Here is a 20,985-nt window from a genome sequence, read left to right on the forward strand (position 1 = left end):
CCTTCTAACTTTCCTGCGAGAAAAATATAGTGAATTCTTTGATCTCGTATGCGATCACCACCATTATCGTTAACCGGCATGTTTACCGACTATGATTCTGTAGGTATAGCTTCGGTTTCTGTTTCTACCTTTCTCCCTCACTTCCTTCCCAGCACTTACACATATAACCTCCAATTCATGGGCTTCGTGGATGACATCATAGATTAACACTGGCGGTGATGTGAAAAATTATCATCTAATTGAATTACGAATCCTCAAGCATTGAGGATCAGTAGCGGATCTAGCGGTGGGCGGAGTAGACGGCCGCCTAGGGCCCCGTCGTTTGGAGGGGCCCCGAAAGACGACAGAACATTTCATACGTAACGGAGCCCGAGCAGAAGCCCCACCCCCCCGCTCATCTACTACCTGATCGAACTCGAACACTAGAAGCCTCTTTAAAACCATGAACGAACGTTTTCCAAGGAATCATATGGATAACCGGGGCTCCAAGATTACGACAATGCGATTTTTTCTCTGTCACCCAGGTTCGGCGGTGAAGAGGTTGTGAATTTGTTGACCCTCTCGCTGAATCATACAGAGCTAGGGGCCCCTTTAAACCAAGAACGAACGTTTTCCAAGGAATGATATGGACAGCCGAGGCACCAGCACTATCAATGGGTTGTTCTTCCTTGAAAACCATATGCAGAGGTTGCGAGTCTGTTTTGGCTATCCGCCACTGTTGAGGATCAGTCCTTAGCAGAGGGTTTTCCAATTTTGAAACTGTAGATAAAACCTAGATACACTGCTAAAAAGGAAATCGACGACTTGATCAACAGGAGTGCTGGATAACCTTTTTTTACAGGATCATCGGATAGATCAAGTTGATCTCAATCTGTCAGAGATCGCATGTCGCAGTTGATGGATAATTAGTTTATTTTTGATCCGAATTTTGTAAAAAAAATACTTCTCCTTCTTTCCTGGTTTAACGTCCTCTAAGGTCACGTTCGCCACCTCTGGCTTATTAGACTTATTTTTAAAGCGTAGCCGGTTAATCAATCCTTGCTACGGGAGGACATGGTCCGGATTAGATTTGATGCAAGGTCCTGTCGTGTGGAACTGACACCATTTAAAACATATACTACCGGGCCTAGCCCTTATGAAAGCCATCGAATTGATAACCTGTTCGTATACATCTTCCTAACTTTACGGGACATAATGCAATAAGGCAATAAGTCTGTGGGGGCGATCCTTGCTAGCTGTGGAAAATCGACGCACTGTGTGTAGATCCTCCGACCCGTTCCTGATGATGTGCCGTAATTTTACCGATATCTGCGATGCGTTCGAGCCAGGCATGACAAATGCGGCATGCGTCGAAAGCATTGACCTCGCTAGCTCGAATTCTTAAGGTATATGTTAAAAAACCCGTCATGTATGTTCTAAACGCTATCGAGTGGGCTAATAGCTCCATTGACGAATAAACAATTATTACTATTATTATAAAAATGTATTTGAAAAATCTATACACAAAAATATGTACATCACTGTAAACACGTGTCCTTAGCCGGTTTTGATGACTACATCGTTGTAAACGTTCGTCATCAGTATGTACAGAGCGGCCCACGAGGTGAAAGCAAACCTCACTTAGTCGTTCGGTGCTATTGAAGGTGGTTCGCATTTATTGTATGGAATCATTTCACTAACTAGTCGTACATGGGACAAAGTGTCATGAAGAGCTTGTAATTAACTGCATAATTAAAAAAGAAATGCGATTAAATCACGTTGCTTAAAGTGACCACGGATATAGGAAACCCCGAAAAAGAAAGAAAAGTTAGCTTCATATGTTGAAATAACACTAAACAAACTTGTATTCTAGATTTAGTGTATATAAACCAGGAAAAGATTATGGTGTTACAGTGCATTAAAAAAAATAGAAACAATTTGGGTGTACAAACTAAAGTGTGAAAGTATCTCTTAACATCTCGTTCTGTTCGTTATAATAGATGCAAGTATTTGTTTGGCAAATCATATGAACTGCATACGGCAGCATACGTTCCACCATCAATCGTAAGGAGAAACATCCAGCAGTCCTACCTGTGAAGGAAAATCACATACATTATTTATTCACGATCGAACAAAATCGATAACGTTGCTGCTCAGGACCTCCTTTCTCCTGGGCCGCCTGTTTAGCCTGTAACGAACAACGTTGATGATGTGTGTTATCATCATGAAAACATGGTTTCGTTCACGAAGGCACGCACGAAAGAGTGGAACACAACAAAACAAAATTTAGCCCCACACAGTGAAAAGACGCGTGGCTATCGTGTGTTGACAACTCTACCCCCCATCGGTTCGGGCGATTAGTATACGTTCTGGTTGCTTGTGGTAGTGTAGATGGAACCGAATGGAACCGGTGACCCTCAGCATCAGGATACCAATCGTCGATCGTTGGCCGTAACTTTCACGCTGTGTTTCATCGGTGACGAAAGCACGTGTCGTCGGATTGCGGTGAGCGAACGCGGTTAGCCGATATACTGCCATATTGATTCGAAATCGGCGGCTGGAACGGTTCCGGAGAAAGTTGTTGGAGAACGAGGGAGATCCATTACGACATCGAATAATGTTTCCGTGCCGACATGCAACCCAACACATTTATGATGCCACTTTGGTGGAAGGTATCTTCAGTTGCATGACGTTGGTCAAGCCAAGCGTACGCGAACGTTCTTGCCTAGATTCAGTTAACATTTAATGTTTACAAGTGAAGCTCACTAATCAAATACATACTATCAGTTGTGCCAAATGTAACGCGCAACATGGAAAATGTAGTGCAAACAGTGTAGCTCGCATGGGGTTAAAATTGTCAACTAATCAAACCACGGGAATGCTTTTTTAGAAACATATGTGGTGGTTGTGCAGTAATCATCAGCAAGTTAAGTAATTTTTCTATTGCCATAAGTAGCTGAAAAAGTGAAGCAAAAAATCAAACCGTACACATTCCCACAAGCAGTAGAAATCGCAGATGACCGTTCACCGATCGATAGATTGTAAATGTTTTATGCAGTAAATGCATTCGCTCCGCCCCGATGCGTGAATAACTAGGGCAAATAGATGTGATTGGAGTAAAAAACACGACATCCACGAAGGCAGGTGAACCATTCCTGAATGGTACGTGTGTAGTGCTGTGACCGTAATATCTATCGTGTGTTTCGATCGGCCGTTTAGTTGAACAAAAAAGTGCAGTTGGAAATGTAAAGGGAAGAACCCATTCATCTAGTTCGGTTCTAGTAGGGATGAACAAACAACGATCGCATAGCTGTCGAGATTCACGCGCTTTGATCTACCGCTCACGAAAATTTGCGGGCGAATGTAACGGAGTATTGCACATGTGGCAGCTATCTAGTAATTTCAGCGATACAGTAGCTGTAGTATCGAATAGTGCAAAAGAACGAGCTCTAGACTGCATCGAAACACAGAAACATTGTGACACAAGAAACGATTCGTCCTCAATTGACGGTTACGCACCAATCTCCAATTCCACTCAAAGCCGATCTCTTAATTCAGCATCTTCTCGTATGGCTACCAACAGTTCTGCCGATGGTTCCGAGAATTTCAATCATTTTCCCGATGCCGTTGACGTTGGTGGCCACTTTGATGTGCTGTTGCCGAACTGTATTGTGCAACAGGAGAAACTATATAATGAAAATACTAAAACGGAAAAGCAAACAGTAGGTTCTAGGACGATACATTCCAGCCCTGTTGGAAAACCACGCAGTCGCCGCTACAGCCAAGACTCATGTGCTCCCATTTACGAACGACTTTCCGTCGCTGGATTCGTAAGAAACGGAACGGTTAACGATAGTTGCCAAAATTTTAAGGTAAGAAAAAAAAACAAGTGAATTATAAAAATAAATAAAAAAAAAACAATTTAAAGACATCCATTCTTACGAAGATTTAAACACTTTATTATGAACATATTGGCAGTTGTTGAGAAAATTCGAAAAATAGCATAGTTACTTCTTTTAAGAACAATTCTTCATTAAACCTTGAAAGTAAGAAAAAAAATCTTGAAAGTAAGAAAACTGTACACTGTACCATATTTTATAGCTGTACCTCAAATTAATTTATTAGATGGACAATATTCGACTACGTATGTATCTACGTTCGACGTATTGCGTCAAGCCGAGGTGGAATGAAGAGATTCCTTTGATTTTGATCTGCATATTATGATTCTGCTGCAGACCGTTTCGGCAGATTAACTTAACTTTTAACTTATTAACTTAACATTGTCAAATTTTGTCTGTGCTTTTTTAATACATACGATCGGGGTTACGATCGAGTGAGTGGCAACTCATAGATGGTTTTAGTACAAGCGGTGTGTGCTATGCGGCCACATTCTCTCTCTCTCTCTCTCTCTCTCTCTCTCTTTCTCTCTCTTGTTGGCTTTAACGACTAGAGTTACTTTACTAGACTTATTTTTACCGAATAGCCGGTTAGTCAGTCATTTCTTGGGGGGGACGGTCCGGATGGGATTTGATCCTCGGTTCTGCCGTGTGGACCGGTGTCGTTTATCACATACATCACCGGGCCGCTCTTGGGCCGTGACCACCGAGGCCACATTATACTCTGCTAATGGTTTGGTAAGGCGGAGCAAGGGAAATGGCTCCGATCTCTTTGGTGAAGTTGACCAACATCCGCGCGTACTCTAAGTGCTTCTGATAATATCGCATCATAGGTTCTTCCTTAATCTTAATTGGCTCCGGGTCGGGCCGTTTTGAAAGCCTTGCTACAGCTACAAACCTTGGAGTCTTGCAAGCCTATGCGTTGAAGGTGCGAGTTTAAAATGAGCCAAGACATAATACAAAACAACGTTCGACCTACCATGGGGTCCATAAGATGTAACTTTCTATGTTTTTAAGAACTTATTCGAAAGACTACCAACAGAAGAACGTAGAAGAAAGACAACGTAAAGTACAGGTACAAAAATAATGAAAAGGGTTTGCTTGAAAAATCATTTTCCAACACCCGACACCGCTTTTCCAGTTTTTGTTTTATACAAAAAATGATGGAAATGAGCGTATAGCTATGTTATGAACTGTATACATTGCGTGATTAACTGTGGAATAAATTTAGTGTCAATCGAGCAAAGGCCTTGTTTCTAATTAAGGATTGCTTAAACCAATCCGAGAGTACGAAATCATTTACGAATTACCATTGACGTATAATTCGGTCACAGTTTTCTTTTTTATGCCACACTTTTAGAAGCAACAATTTTCTAATCAGCTCGTTTCTACTCGAAGACTACCTTGGAAATCGACCGCCAAATTGAAAAAAAAATTCACTAATAAATTTTTTGTATTTATATTTTATTTTTCCATACAGTTACTACTGGTACTAATAATATGTATATGAAGAAAATAAATACATACATCATAACATATTAGTTTTAGCGATGAAACTTCGACTAGGTACATTACTCAACAATTATTAAATAATGTTTTATGCAATGTATGTTGTCTTATTATTAACTAAGATGGCCTGCAAATTGTTTGCCCACCCGTTTTGAAAATGTGTTCATACGTGGTTTAGATTAACATACCTAGTAGTTTTACAATTGAATACGATTGGTCATTTATAGTACTAGAATCAAAGAAAAGTAGGTTGGTGAGGTAGGTGCGGTGCTTCACGCTGGTTTGATTTATTTAAAAACAGGTCTGACGTAATTATTACCAATACATTCAATTTATATGCTAGTATAGATTCGTTGCAAATGAAATGCATTTAATGTCGGCGTTTTTTTCAATTACTTCCGAGGTTATTGATTTTCGATAGGGTAGCGTGAAAATAGTACAAACCACAGATTGCCGATAATCATTACCCACTTGACCATAACTATCAATTCCCACCCGCTCGCGAGAATTTTCCGGAGCTAGGCCACTATACAAGCACCACACTGACCCGGTTTTCCAACTTACGTGCACCAAAAATATCACGTACGTACTGAACATATTTACTATGTGCCATTTTCATTGTGTTTCAACCCCCAGCTGATGACCCACCAACATCAAATACTAATGCGACATAGTACGGACAATTTGAGATCTATTAATAACCACCAGGGCACGCCAGCCGGAGGACTCTGTAGCAAACGCGAAACAGTCGAAATGACTGCAATTGGTTTTGGTACAGAAGTTGGCACCGAACTGACCAACCATGGGAAGACAAAATACATCATGCATCGAATGACAGCCCAAGATCTGGGGAGTGGAAACGAGCCATCTTCCTCGCAGGACAGTACAGCCTCACCGAGTTCTACAATTCTTCCGAAGCCTGTAGAAATTGTGGTAGAAAACGACTCAGCCCCCACAAATGGCTACCCGGCAATGATCAATGGTAGTACTTCGAACGCGAGCCCAAAGGATACAAATTTCATAGATAAACTACCTCCCCTGGAGGATATTATGGAGAGTCCTATGTTAAAGACACCAGTCGAAAAGTGGCTCGAGACCGAGGATCGGCTGTCCAGCGAAGAAATTGTTCCACCGTATGGCACAGAAGAGCCTAGCCGTAGGTAAAATAGACATTTTCTCATTCTAAATATTAGGTTTAAAATTATGCACTTATACGGCTTATAATTATAGAAATATTAGGATGAATTACTTTTGTTAGCTAAATTATTAAAACCATTTATTACTACTTTATTTATATGAGTTTGTTATTTAACACCTCATTCATTTCAAATATTGCTTCCTAAATTCCAAATCACATTTGTTATTATTCAAAATGTTTAGCTACTTCATTGGCTACGTTTATTGTTTTGTCAACCTATCTTTGTGTGAAATATACACAACAATCAAACAACTAGTTACATGTACAACTGATTGGCAGTGTTATTGGTGTGTTGTCATATTAATACTATTGCAATACATATCCAGTCCCGACCTTTACAGCAATCTCTTTGGTCCGAAGATTAGTGCCAGTGAAAACATTCCTGGTACCCCAATGGATACACCGGACATCGTTTCAGAGTTCAACAAAAGTTTCAACTCTAGCACAACGAGCATTATCAATGAACGCCGACGATCGTCCTCTAAATTGCTAGGCCTAGCAACTGCCGACCGTGATCCTGCGTCAGTCGGTGGCATAGGAACGGGAACGCACAGTTCCATGAGTGATCATCCGAAATGCGGAACTGCTCAAGGTGGCCAAAACTTCGGCGGTACAAGTGTAGATAAAAATAATTCTCTTAGTAAGGGAAGCCTGCGAAATCTGCTCAAACTACGCAAAGCTTCTGACCAGTCGCAAGACACGCGGCGTTCCAGTCAGCAGGATAAAGAGGTAAGAATTCCCTGCATATCTTCCTATATACGCTACAATCATCAGACGTCATATGTGTTTTGTAAATGATTACTTCAAATCAATCATAACTAGTGCCGTAACAGCTATAGAAATATTCTTCAGAACAGAAAAGGTAGAATGCTATTATTAGACGTTGACCATTGCGTTCCGCACGAAAAGTGCACATACGCTTGTTCCCAGTCTTTCTTACTAAGTTTTTCCGCCCTGACCATAGTTCCTCATTGCAAACGATAAAAATAGAAAGGAATGATTTTTTTGAATGTTAATGATAAATTGATAAAATACACTTACACGAATACTTGTGTAGAAGACATTGTATTATGCTCGGAATAGTACACCAAACATTCCGTTGGTCATATCTAATGCTTGGCGCACTACAGAAACAATGCAATTGTCCCATTACTGGCACATACTATTTCACTCGGCTGTTTCACTATTAGTTCATGCCAGCTCCGTAGCGTGGGGTTGGCGGGGTTGGCCATCGCCAAGGGCGCTAGGTCTAAAGGGGGCGTCAAAATAAGAAGTTGTCGTAATACAATCGCCAGGCAAATTTGTTTTGAAAAAATCCTTAGGTACTCCTCTGGGATTTGTCGTATACGACGAACGACAAGAACAAACGTATAGCGCTGTATGAAGGTGCTCTGTCAGATCTTGTAAACCTCCTTCGGCTCTCATAACCCGCTGGGGCTAAAAAGTCTGAAACAAGACCCCCCCCCCCCCCCACCCCCCACTCACGGTCACTCATCTGCGTGTCAATTTTTCGTACAGGGTGGTTCGGAGACTATGCAATGTGGCCTGAATTTGATTTTTTTTACAATTACTATTAAATTGTAAGGAGGTTTTCGCATAGTGAAAAGTGATTTATTCATCGAGGAACCAAGTTCCATACGCTGTTTGTGAAACCGTAAAATTTTCCTCATTTTTGGCCCAACTTTGCCCCATAGCTCCGCCGGTATCCAAGATATCGCCAAACTTTCTTCTGGCCATGGCTAGATGGTACTTGTGGCTACATTTCGTCCATGCACCACTAATCGCTACCATGTCTGTGGCCGGAGCTATTCGCGAAAGCACCAACGGATCGCCAATCTTTGACCTGTGGTTGATAGATGGCACCAATTGCTACATTTTCTTCTTCGACGGCCATGCCCTCAGGTGTCTGTGTCTCGAAACATAATTAAAAAAACACGCAACCGATTTCGAACCACCCTGCACGAAAAAAAGTCACTCAAATGAGTGCCCGTGAGTGGGGGGGGGGTCGTGTTTCAGACTTTAGCCAAATTTTTCTCATTTTTGGCCCAACTTTGCCCCATAACTCGGGCGGTATCCAAGGGATCGCCAATCTTTGACTTGTGGTCGATAGATGGCACCAATTGCTACATTTTCTTCTTCGACGGCCATGCCCTCAGGTGTCTGTGTCTCGAAACATAATTTAAAAAAACACGCAACCGATTGCTAACCAACCTGCACGAAAAAATAGTTACTTAAATGAGTGCCCGTAAATTGGAGGGGGGGAGGGCCTGAGCTTGTTAGACTGTTCGCTTTAATTAAAATTAAGTAAAAAATGATACACATTGGAGAACTTACGTCCAGTTAATTTCTGCTGCAACAATTTGTGGGGGAAGAATTACAGAAAGAACAAAATGATTTGTATGGCGACAGTTGTATGTTCATGTTTTACAGGATTTTACAGAACATCTTCATACGTTGCCATACGATTGTTCTTCGTATACGACAAATCCCAGAGAAGCACCTAAACATACATGCTGCAAAATGGGTATTGATGACTTATTATCGCAAAGAAATCAGCGTAGGAAAACACGATTGACAAATGAATCAACCAATAAACCCAAGCTAAATTTAACTAGTGAAGATTAATTTTCTAGAGAAACTAAAAACGTCTTCTGCAAAATGAATAATGAATTATTATCTAGATTCAAACGACTTACGGAAGTGGTTAGATTGTTTGTTTTGTTTACGCCAATAACCTTAAAACGAATGGAGTGAACTGAAAAAAAAGGCTACTGAGTTCGCTCTGAAGTATTCTAAGGATGTTGAAGCGGCTGAACTCATCGCAGAACTGGAAGTATGTAAATCGGAAAAGCCATATCCGATGAATAATATCAAAAATGCAACACCTAGCGAACTTCTGAATTGTATTCAGAAGTATTCATTAGAAGATCTATATGTAAATATTACGACAAGCTTGCGAATATTTTTAACCCTTCCAGTTTCAGCAGCGTCTTGTGAAAGGCGCTTCAGAAACTTAAAAATTATATAAAATTACTTGCGATCAGCAATGGGACAGGAACGCTAACCTTGCACTAATTTCAATTGAAAACAAAATACCGTCGAACATTGATTTAGATGAAATTGTTATTGAAATTTCAAGGGAAGGGAGGAGGGCGCTGAATTGGTTTTCTGCCAAGGGCGCCAAGTAACCACGCTACGGCTCTGGTTCATGCCTATCATAACTGGCCTACTAGACTTATTTTTATCACGTAGACGAAACGTCTGTTCTTGCTACGGGTGAACAGTCCCCCAGTGGGATTTGGTACCGGTGCTGTCATGTGAAAGATCGGCACCATTACCACCTAAACCACCGGCTTAATCTGAGGATATAATTGGTATACGCTTCTTCGAGTATTTGCCATGCTGATTATATCGCTCTTCCTTTATACACAAATGTAAGGTAGTTCTTAAGAGGGAGATTATGTATATACTCAACATGTTTGGATGTAATCAAAATTTTATTTTTGCATTTTCTTAAAAATTAGGAATATCTTGTATACACTCAAAAAAAATGCATATTTTACAAAACAACATTTAGCTGAACCGTATCGAAAATTTCTCCAAAGCCCTGCCAATCGATCGGCATGTGACTAGCTTATTTAAGATGTTTACGAAAATCATTTATTACCAAATGCATGTAGTAACACATTCATGCATTTTGTTTTACAACAACATATAACATTGTAAGGTATAAAACTAAAAACAATCTTAAGAAGAACATTTTTTTTTGTGCAAATTACTGGCAAAGTTACAAACAAAAATCAGTTTTAAAATTGAAATATTCAACGTTTTGCAGTTCATTAAAATGTTCCAAACAACAAAAATCGCAGCGGCCCGGTGGTGTATTTGTTAAACGGCGCTGATTCCACACGTCAGGACCGGGTTTCAAATAACCAACAGTATGTGGAAGGATATTTTATAGGACATCAAAATTACAAAAAGAAGTTCTTAATGCTATATAACGGGTTTAAGGATAGCCTAACTTAATTTATAACTTAATTTCATACAATCTAACAATGGCACATGTTCTGCGTTGGAAGGGATTGGATCCAGAGTCTCTTATGTTTCGCGATGGACGTCGAAAGATTGATATGGTGCTATGTTACGAGGAGGATGATCAAGGTGTAATGACCGAGTTGGATGCCTTGAAACGTCACCAACGTAAACTGTTTCAAGAAAATCTCATTCGCGAGGGTTTAGAATTTGAGGTGGAGGACAAAGCACAAGCCTTCGATGGTAAAACGTACTTTGTTAAAATACACATTCCCTGGCGGACGGAGTCACGCTATGCGGAAGTTATGAACTTGAAGCTGCCTGTGAAAAGATTCATTACGATCAGTGTTAAGGTATGTATGACCGTATAACAGTGCGACAACTATGAGCTACAATTATGTTTTGGTTTTCACTTTCAGGAGGAGGAAACTGCACTACGTCGACAACAGAATAAAATTCTAAATTACTGGAACCGACTAATGTCGATGACCGAGTACAACCATGGACGTATTGAGAAGGAACCCTCCTTCTATTCGGCTACAGCAAATGGAAATCCGGAGGAACAATTCATCGTGAAGGACCGTTGCACTTCGTACACAAGCGCCCAGCGTAGCCTGATCGTTATGCAAATTCTTATGAGGACGCGGTTCGACGAAACGGAGAAGGTAAACAACGTGGGCATTCGACGGCTACTGAACGATGGCACTTATCTGGCCTGTTTTCCTCTGCACGAGGGTCGCTACGACAAAGATCATTCGTCTGGAGCGCTGTTTGATAGGCGGCTGCTCTATCTGGAATGGGCACGCCCCATCAAATGGTACAAGAAACAGCCGCTTTGTCTCGTGCGCAAATATTTTGGAGACAAAATTGCACTGTACTTTTGCTGGCTCGGGTTCTACACCAAAATGCTCTACGCACCGGCTATAGTTGGATTATTTTGTTTCTTATACGGACTCGCATCGATGGACTCTAGCGATAACATTCCGACTAAAGAAATTTGCGACGAGAATGGACCAGGAAAAACTATATTATGTCCCCTGTGTGACCGAGCGTGCAGCTACCAACAGCTCCATGAGTCTTGTTTCTTTGCCCAGCTCACGTATCTGTTTGACAATCCGTCCACCGTGTTCTTTGCGATCTTTATGTCCTTTTGGGCGACTACATTTCTGGAGCTGTGGAAACGAAAGCAATCGGTGTTGGTCTGGGAATGGGATTTGCAGAACATTGAAAATGAGGAAGATATGCGACCAGAGTTCGAAACAACGGTCAAAACATTCCGTATCAATCCGGTAACCCGCGAGAAAGAACCCTACATGCCAACGTGGACGCGAGCTGTACGCTTCATCGCCACATCTAGTGCCGTTTTATTCATGGTAAGTGGATCCGAGGATCCTCGGAGCGAGAAAATATTATGTTTAACTAACAATTTAAAACTAAAACTGTGTTTATCTTCCAACACTTAAGATTTCTGTCGTCCTTGCTGCTGTTCTTGGAACCATTATCTATAGAATTTCACTCGTATCAGTCATCTACAGCGGGGGAGGATCATTCTTTCGAACGCATGCCAAACTGTTCACTACTATGACCGCGGCGCTAATCAATCTTATCATCATCATGCTCCTCACCCGGGTATGTGTGTTTATAGTTTCGGCACAACCGACTCTTATGCTAATTAATAGTGTCTTCATACTACACAGATATATCACAAGTTAGCCCTTTATCTAACAAACATGGAAAATCCGCGAACGCAGACAGAATACGAAGATTCGTATACGGTGAAAATATTCGTGTTTGAATTCATGAACTTTTACAGCTCGCTAATCTATATAGCGTTCTTTAAAGGACGCTTCTACGATTATCCCGGCGATGATGTAGCGAGAAAAAGCGAGTTCCTTCGGCTTAAGGGCGATATTTGTGATCCGGCCGGATGTCTTAGTGAATTATGCATACAGTTGGCTATCATTATGGTTGGCAAGCAGTGCTGGAACAACTTCATGGAGTATTTCTTTCCGTAAGTGCTTTAAAATGGAACCACCTGGAGAATGTCTTATTGCCACTGACCTGCTACTTTCATTAGTGCCTTTTACAATTGGTGGCGTCAGCGAAAACACAAACAGCTTACAAAGGACGAAACACATTTGCATATGGCATGGGAACAAGACTATCATCTGCAAGACCCTGGCAGGTTAGCCCTGTTTGATGAATATTTGGAAATGAGTAAGTATCTCATTTCATACAATTTGTTCCAATTTTTTGTACAATATCAATTGTATTTCTGTTTCGTCACATTTTCACGAAGTTGTTCAATACGGATTTGTAACGCTGTTTGTAGCTGCATTTCCGTTGGCTCCTTTATTTGCGCTGTTGAACAACATTGCAGAAATAAGACTGGACGCATATAAAATGGTAACGCAATCCAGACGTCCTCTGGCTGAACGTGTGGAGGATATCGGTGCATGGTATGGCATACTGAAAATCATAACATATACCGCTGTTGTGTCAAACGTAAGTAAGATGCAATCGTATTAAAATAACTGTAACATTATCATATTATAAAAGATTTGATTTTCCATTGTCTTCACGTTGTCAGTATGTTTGGGTATATTGCTCTTCATTTATAACTAACTGTATTTTACTATTTTATAATAGATAAACATAGAGACATGCATGCAATAATTTTTCCGATTTTTACCTAGGCTTCAAATAAGATGCATATTTACGAATAAATCATACTATTATTTGTTATTCTTACTACAAATAATATATTATTCATACCTAACATTTATCATTCAAATTCAGCATAGTCGTTTTTACTCAATGTAACGCTGTTAACTTCGTTTTCCTCCTTTTTGCAAGGCCTTCGTTATCGCTTACACTAGTGACTTTATTCCACGAATGGTTTACAAGTATGTTTATTCACCACAATTTTCATTACATGGATACATTGAGCACTCGCTTTCAAGTAAGTTAGTATTATCGATGCAATTGGCAAGCTCAGTTAGCAACAGAAATGATCTTCTTGTTTTCCGGCTAGCTTTCAATACTTCTGATTACAAAGAAGAATGGGGTACCAAGACAGAATCGGACCCGGATACCTGTCAGTACCGGGGTTATCGCAACGGTCCCGAAGCTGACGAGCAATACGGGCTGAGTCCACACTATTGGCACGTTTTTGCAGCACGTTTGGCGTTTGTCGTTATATTTGAACACATTGTATTCGTGTTGACCGGTATCATGCAGTTCATCATTCCGGATATACCGATCGAAGTTAAGACGCAAATGCAGCGTGAACAGCTTCTAGCGAAAGAAGCCAAATATCAACACGGGTTGAAGAAATCGCGCGAAACCGACTATGAGGAAATTCTGCATACCCTACGCGAGCAGAGCAACAACAGCAGGCAAGGTAATTGTAAGTGATTAATATATTATCCTGTACAATAAACTTTTCTAAAGTCAAAGTTTTAACTACATATAGGAAAATAATTTAATCAAATATTCGAGTACAGTACAGAATTACAAAATGTCTTATGTTTACTTTTCTGAACTGTTTCTGTCGGTTTCTATTCTTTTATCGAGAAACTCTAATTGTTTTCTAAGTAAATGCTTACAAATTAAGTTATTTTTATATCGCCTAAATACAGGAATGCGTGGCAGCTGGGCACGTCGTCTAAGTAGACTCAGCGATGGACTCGATGCTCACGTAGAAGTTCCAAATCGTCCAAGGCACTCGTTAGAATCCACTGTTTGGGAGGTTACCTAGCATTAGCTGTTGTATGTCCGGATGAAGCTCTCTGGCACAACGGACGATGGCATCACATACTTCTGCGCTATGCAATATATTGAAAAATATAAGGGTCGTAGAACGAGTTCAACTTATAAGATTATCTTCAATAATATTTTAAGTTAATGGAAATCTTTCACACAACTTACTAACGCACAGCATAATATCATAATTTTGCCACAACAAAAAATGCTTGACTTCACAATTAAGTTGGGATTTTTAGTTTCAATCAAAAGCAGTATTTTCATTACATGTACAAACTTTAAGTGTTTGTCACGCTCGATATGATTCTAATATAATCAGGTGTTTTTCCCACACAGTCAATTCGTACAATATAAGTCAAAAAATAAAAACGATCGTTTGACTGGTTGTAAAAACTGTAAATTACTGTTGATAAGGTGATAAAGTATGAAACAATATACACTGAAACTCGTAAACGATCCCTCCTTGCAATGCCTTCACTAAGCAGAGCCAAATGTACTAGAGCAAGAATCTATCAATTTTTATTTAATTTCGCGTGATTGGGTAAGCACAAAGTTGATAAGGCCTTTCCTCCTTGTAGTTTGCCTTATACCGGGCCTTTTCTGTTGCGAGAAATATATATATAGGTATAAAGTTACTAATTGTTCAAGCGCATTTTTTGTGTTTGTCGCGAGCATCGTAACTTCGTCCGAAACACGCCAGCGTCTAGAACGTTGTATGGTGGGTTTTCATTGATACATACAATATTCTTCAACCTACGGTTATCATTTTTCTCCAAAAGATGCGGCGCCAGCAGTAGAAACAGCTGTTCAGTCCATGCCGGTAAGCCACAGCTAGAAAAGCACAGCTCCCAGTACGGTAAGCCCAGATGTGCGATACTCATTCGCAAATATTCCGTGAATGATTCTGCAAGAAATTGCCATCGTAACGAGTTTGTTTCAAGCAGAAATATTTTTGGACTCGAGCTTTCGGGTGTTTCATACACAAGACACACCTTAGCAAGATTGGCAATGGTACTGAGCTCAAAAATTTTGCTTCTAGAATTTAAATTAAGATGATCCAAGTGGCCTGAACTCATATCGACATAGTTGGACTGTCGGATGATGGGCGGAACCGTGAGGGTGGTGTTTGGGCTGACGGTTAGAATTGTATCAATGTTGTCCCTCACAAGAGTTATCTGTATGAGATGAGGAAAGTGTATGTGGCCAACACGCCGGATGTCGTTAGCTATAAAGGTAATGACATGTTTGTATAATCGATAAGTGTTAGGCAAGTATTTTATATGTACTTACGGGAATATTGATAGCTCCAGTAAAAATTGAATCCATCCGTTGAAAGATAAAATCGCTTCATATCGTCAGGCAAATACACATTATGTCGCGATTCCCAGGCCGTAACTTGTGCTTTTTCACAAGGTAATCTTTTTTCCAACGTAACGTTTGCTATTCTTGGGATATTGTCTACAAATTAAATCAATTAATTACGACAACATTTACTTACACCATACAAAAATACTCACTTAGAACTTTAGCTAAGCCAAGCGAAAGATTCTCGTAAAACATATCTTCCGTATCATTCCCGATTTTAAGGCTAGCCATCTTGCACAAAAACGGGCTGAGAATATTAACAAACTGTGAAAACACACCCGTTGCTAAGGTGATGTACATAGGAAGGTATCGCAATGTTAGCTTCAATCGCACATTGCAAAGCATAGGAACGCGCGCAATTTGTTGATTACCGGTATTGGAATATAAATATTACTTACCTTATCGTTGATATACGAAGAATAATGGCAATTGATGCCTAATTGTGTGTGTGTTTTTTTATAAAAAAATCCATTCAGGCGTGTTTTTTTTAACAAATTGTTAAATTACTTTGCTTTGGAGATAACATCCCGAACATTTTGCTTGCAAATAAAAATCTATTATCTTATTTTCTTTACTTTCGGTGCCATGATTCAAATTCCAATTTCGAAAATTTTACCGTTATCTCACTTACGTTGCAGATACGATTTCAGATACTTCATAGTTGAACTATGTTAGTCCCGAAATTACTTTGAATTTAACTTAGTTATAAGGTGAGTTTCAAAGAAAAGTTCAAAACTAGATACAATAGTTGATAGGTATACAAAATTCCATAACCTTTTTCACCGCTATATTGTTCATGTTCGAAAACGTACGCAACCAAAATTGCAATTTCGTATTTCTTCGGCACCTTTTCGGGTAGTGCGTTTATGGTTGAGTTGAAGAGTTCTATTCTTCGCCACATTTGTTGTGAATTTTTCTAGGAACAACTACAGCTTCTTTTCTCGAAACTTTTTGTGTTGAATGTTGTTACAAATATTGTTAAAATTTGCTAAATAAGAAATTCCACACCTGTACGCAGATTGAGAACCACAAGCCGATTCACCATTAGCAAACGGGTCTACCCTTGGTTGGCAACAGCGAACATACTTCGGAATCTTTTCGATTCCGTAAAAAACGGGAAGCGAGAGAACTAGAACAAGAGTGCGAACAAAAAGTTACGCGACGGCCAGCATACTGTGGTTTGCGATAATATTCTAACACGGCCGCTGATTGTGTTTCGTCGTGTAAAATAGACAAAGTAATTGTGCGAAACGGATTGTTATTCCACCGTGCAAACACGATCGCTGTGTAAGTAGTGTACTGGGTAAATAACTAACACATCGGTATGAGAGAAAGAAACAAGCTTACGGCATCCATATCGTTTGTGTCCTCCATTGTCATTTCGTTCGCGTCCTGCGTGCCTTTCCGTTTGGTGGGAACATTTTGAAGGATACGGAAGAAGAGCGGGCTGTATGTGGTGCATTGAGATTGTACCTTTTTTTAATATTTGAGTAGGTAGCATGAGCTTTATTACGCATTTATAGATTTTGCAAGGCAAAAATTAGATTGATCACCGTCTGCAAGCAGCGGAAATGGCAGTGTGGTCATGCGTCTTCGAAATCCCACCGATAAGATGATAATGTTTATGTTGTATAGTACAATATAAACAGCTAACATTTCCGCAAATTCATCCAGGTTCTATAATACGACGCCCGGTTAGCTGTAATGTCAGGCAGGAGTATATGCATGCAATTTTTGCTTGCTCATAGGTAACAAGCAGCTAATTGAAGCGTTCAATACCAATATCAAGCTACCGGTCCAAGGATATCCATTTTCAATGTCTTTCGATTGACATAGCGCAACGATTCAATAAGGGAACGTGTCAAAGGATTTGTTTTTATAGGGATACAATTCCACCGTAAACAAGTTTAAACGTGTTTTATGTTTCACTTATTCACGCCGCTTTCAGCGTTTTGAACAATGTTGTTGTGAACTTGTACATTTATTACCGAACGTTAATATTAGTAACAACTTGCTTTAACATCTTTTTTCAGATATCTTCATCACTAAAGACCACATTCTACAGCCCCAAATAATCACACAACCATGAGTGCCGAAGAAAGCACAGAACAGCAAAACACTATTGCTGAAGTAGCTGAAGATCAGCAGTCCGAGGATGTGAGTAGAAAGGGATTTCAGTTCGTTATTTACTTGTTATGAAAAATTATCCTTTGAGTCGCATTGACCTCCTAAAATTTGGTTACAGACCCCTCAGGAACAGCAACAATCCGTCAGCGAGTTGGAAAAACAAGAGGAAGAGAAAATGAAAGCTAAATACGGTGCAAACGTTGGCATGGGTGGTCCTCGTGGCTTGGGCGGCCATTCGGCGTTCCTGCAAAAACGTCTCCAGAAAGGTCAGAAGTACTTCGATTCCGGTGATTATCAGATGGCTAAACAGAAGGGTGGCGGTGTGAAGCAGGTGTTTGCCAACAAAGTTCCAACTGGCGAGGCGATACCGACACCCGAAACGGTTCCAGTGCGGAAAACCTCCATTATTCAGACATGCAACAAGTTTCAAAGTTAAAAATTCAGCCGTGTTTCCAGTGATCACCAGTATCTATTGAGGGGGGAGCTGGCGAACTGCCCGCAGAAGAGCACCATAATGTAAAGCATCCCTGTTATTCATTTGCTGCCGTCATCTTTATGCTTGGTAACGGTCATTTTTCGAACGAAACGAATAACCGTCCCTAGGCTAAATGGAGAAGGGATTTTGCTAGAGAAACCTTAAATATCTATTCATTTTGCTACTTGATTTATGTATCGATTCATCAATCTGCTATATCCGTAATGTGTCTCATTTTAAGACGTAATGAACCATTCTAATTATTTAAAAAAGGAAGTTAAATGGCATAACCGTTAATGAACCGAACCGACTAAAATTATCTTAATCACAAGATGTAGTAATATTCGTTTGCTTTCTTTAGTCGAGTGAAAAAATGTAGATTCCAACGATTGGCAAGAAATAGGACTGCGCTTTGTTTTTTTTTCCTTCCTTTCCGTTTTCGTAACGATTAGCTCCCCCGATTTGGATGCGTTATTGGTAAATGTATGTTTATTAATTGGTAATGTACTTCTAATCCATAGTGAATAGTTGATGGGAATATTATGATGCAGCATAACATGGCATTAATACGATCAGAATGTTTGCTGAATGTTCTGACCAACTGTGTATGTATGCTTAGGGTGTACTGAGTGTAAGTAAACTGACGAAGGTGAAATGTCGTGCCAGGAGCCGCTACCAATCCACCACAGTCCATTTGTGAGCAACCACCCCAGAGAGAACAAAAAAATGATAGCAGCAGAATGTCGACTGTTCAAAATGCTATATGTAGGAAGAAAAATGTATGGGGTAGATTTGAGTGATTGGGCCTGGATTAAATCTACAACGATTACATATTCATTGGCGTAGACATCTTTAATGAAAATGCATTGAGCCGTAGTTTTGCGGAGGGAGGAAGAGAGGGCAAGGAATAGATTACAACATATGAATGATACACACTCACGAATAAAAACTGATGGTAGCAGATATTTTGTTAAGCAATCTGACTATATCAATAAATTGTTAAAGGAGAAAAATACAAAGGATATGTCGGAGGGTAACGATAACAAAAATAGAGTATTTGCATTCACTAGTGTTGCGTTTGTTTCACATATTCTAATGGCTTGAAAAGATAGTCCCCAGTACGAATCTTGACTTTTACCATACAACCTGCAAATGCCTGATGTTTAAATCATTTTCATTTCGATTCAAACAATATGGAAGATTGTTGATACAAAAAATATAACCCGTTGCACAATCAGTTTTTTTAAGTTTCAATATGTAATGATTTTTTTCCAAGCGTTTAATCGTTCATGCGAAAGAATCTTGAATTAAATTGCAGTACCTGCGCTCAGAACAAATATTGCCTGAACATAAACGCCAAACTTGTTTATTATCAATAAATAGCAGATAATTTTATTAGATTGTGTAGAAAAATGCCGACATTTGCAACACCAACCATCCTCCTACCAATCGTTATTGTCCGACAGTTCCGCAAACATTTTGTCTTTAATCTTCCGCGACTCTCGTGGATCTTCTTTAATTAGGCTTTCAATTGCTTTGGTTTGCCCGAGCATATATTCCAACTCATCGCATGTAAGATTTGGCCCACCCAGTTCAACTGCCCCGATGAATTGTTTCTTCAGCTGACCCTCAAAGTAAACGAATATGGTTGGCACGTTGCGTTCTGGATAGTTTGCAATACACGTGGTAGCGATTGCCCGGACAAACTTTGTCATCGGAAAAGCGATTGCCAGCTGCGTTAAGTGCTGGTTGATCAACGCACACAACGGAACTCCGCGGCTATAAAGGTGAAGCACTACGTAGATACCTTCTCCCGCTTTTGTCACTTCCTCGACGTAGTCCTGGCCTGAAATTTCGCGCACCGTGCCATAACGTGCCTTGGTTGCTGCCGCTTGCATTTCTGCAATACGCTTCTGTCGATACTGTTGCAGTACTGCCTCATCCTCCGAGTCCTCCAACTCATCCAGCTCGTCGAGATCGAGCTGAGACAAATCCTTCCCATTTTGCTTCTCAGCGATGGTGCTTTCGATCATGCCAATAATTTCATCTTCGGTAATTTCCTTTTCCTTAGGCTTCTGTGGAATAATGCCCTTGGCGCGGAGGACATCATTCCATTCGGTATCTTCGTTGGGGTCCTAAAAAGAACGGATGCAACAAACGAGGTCAGTGATCGAATGCACATTGCTCTTACTTTGCTACCATAAATGGTCATTGTTTTGTTAACTTGCCTGCATATTTGAAGTGGATAACTAAGGCAAAATTTGGTTTGGTTGAATCTTCACAAACTGCGGATATTGCAACGATATTTTTATTTCCCGTATATCTTTGTCTTTAGGGAACGGCCACTTGCGATTAGAAAAGCGTATTTTTAATTAGATCCACCGTGAAAGAAGGCAACGATGCGTGCGGCCTCCACCACACGATATTGTGAGTCAACCAATGTGATTTTGACGGAAGATTATTTATCTTTTCTTATTTGGCAGTAGTTTACGTCATTTTAGAGGTCTTGTACAAACAAGAAAAACACTTGAAAGGATTAAAATAAATAAATAAAATGCTTTAAACTATGCGACAAATTACGATAATGAAGAAAATTTCCAAACTTTTTGGAAATATTGTCATCCACGCGATTATTATAT

At 40.0% G+C, this 20,985-nt stretch overlaps 4 protein-coding genes across 5 annotated transcripts; 2 read left to right on the plus strand and 2 right to left on the minus strand.

The window, feature by feature from the left end:
* Positions 1–4: 4 nt before the first annotated feature.
* On the plus strand, positions 5–14,746 carry LOC125769603 (anoctamin-5). Its single transcript, XM_049438367.1, has 12 exons — positions 5–3,851; positions 6,021–6,544; positions 6,909–7,311; positions 10,662–10,967; positions 11,034–11,987; positions 12,079–12,243; positions 12,312–12,625; positions 12,692–12,831; positions 12,914–13,119; positions 13,471–13,576; positions 13,649–14,017; positions 14,256–14,746. Exons 1-12 carry the CDS (start codon positions 3,267–3,269, stop codon positions 14,372–14,374), a joined length of 4,191 nt encoding a protein of 1,396 aa, XP_049294324.1. The 5' UTR covers positions 5–3,266; the 3' UTR covers positions 14,375–14,746.
* A 127-nt stretch (positions 14,747–14,873) lies between these two features.
* LOC125769659 (tubulin polyglutamylase complex subunit 2) lies at positions 14,874–16,533 on the minus strand. Of its 2 annotated transcripts, XM_049438467.1 has the most exons (4): positions 15,897–16,533; positions 15,670–15,837; positions 15,372–15,604; positions 15,167–15,283 (listed from the first exon to the last, which is right to left on the minus strand). In XM_049438467.1, exons 1-4 carry the CDS (start codon positions 16,087–16,089, stop codon positions 15,257–15,259), a joined length of 621 nt encoding a protein of 206 aa, XP_049294424.1. In that variant the 5' UTR covers positions 16,090–16,533; the 3' UTR covers positions 15,167–15,256. The 2 variants fall into 2 exon arrangements, with proteins under 2 accessions (XP_049294423.1, XP_049294424.1); XM_049438466.1 differs by having other exon boundaries at positions 14,874–15,604.
* A 128-nt stretch (positions 16,534–16,661) lies between these two features.
* LOC125769698 (alpha-endosulfine) lies at positions 16,662–19,412 on the plus strand. Its single transcript, XM_049438506.1, has 3 exons — positions 16,662–17,031; positions 17,778–17,901; positions 17,990–19,412. Exons 2-3 carry the CDS (start codon positions 17,830–17,832, stop codon positions 18,305–18,307), a joined length of 390 nt encoding a protein of 129 aa, XP_049294463.1. The 5' UTR covers positions 16,662–17,031; positions 17,778–17,829; the 3' UTR covers positions 18,308–19,412.
* A 296-nt stretch (positions 19,413–19,708) lies between these two features.
* LOC125769674 (viral IAP-associated factor homolog) lies at positions 19,709–20,820 on the minus strand. The gene is made up of 2 exons (XM_049438481.1): positions 20,575–20,820; positions 19,709–20,481 (listed from the first exon to the last, which is right to left on the minus strand). The coding sequence occupies exons 1-2, from the start codon at positions 20,578–20,580 to the stop codon at positions 19,789–19,791; spliced, it is 699 nt and encodes a 232-aa protein (XP_049294438.1). The 5' UTR covers positions 20,581–20,820; the 3' UTR covers positions 19,709–19,788.
* Positions 20,821–20,985: the final 165 nt, after the last annotated feature.

The sequence above is a fragment of the Anopheles funestus genome, chromosome 3RL (genome assembly GCF_943734845.2).
Source record: "Anopheles funestus chromosome 3RL, idAnoFuneDA-416_04, whole genome shotgun sequence".
NCBI lineage: Eukaryota > Metazoa > Arthropoda > Insecta > Diptera > Culicidae > Anopheles > Anopheles funestus.

Bases quoted from the DNA above. Each gene is read 5' to 3' on its own strand.
- LOC125769603 (XM_049438367.1), top strand. From the start codon at position 3,267: ATGAACAAACAACGATCGCATAGCTGTCGAGATTCACGCGCTTTGATC. The intron at 10,968-11,033 runs GTATGTATGACC...TTTCACTTTCAG, and splicing joins TCATTACGATCAGTGTTAAG to GAGGAGGAAACTGCACTACG. The intron at 13,120-13,470 runs GTAAGTAAGATG...CCTTTTTGCAAG, and splicing joins ATACCGCTGTTGTGTCAAAC to GCCTTCGTTATCGCTTACAC.
- LOC125769659 (XM_049438466.1), bottom strand. From the start codon at position 16,089: ATGCTTTGCAATGTGCGATTGAAGCTAACATTGCGATACCTTCCTATG. The intron at 15,838-15,896 runs GTGAGTATTTTT...TTTAATTTGTAG, and splicing joins TGGCTTAGCTAAAGTTCTAA to ACAATATCCCAAGAATAGCA. The intron at 15,605-15,669 runs GTAAGTACATAT...TTACCTTTATAG, and splicing joins CTGGAGCTATCAATATTCCC to CTAACGACATCCGGCGTGTT.
- LOC125769698 (XM_049438506.1), top strand. From the start codon at position 17,830: ATGAGTGCCGAAGAAAGCACAGAACAGCAAAACACTATTGCTGAAGTA. The intron at 17,902-17,989 runs GTGAGTAGAAAG...ATTTGGTTACAG, and splicing joins AAGATCAGCAGTCCGAGGAT to ACCCCTCAGGAACAGCAACA.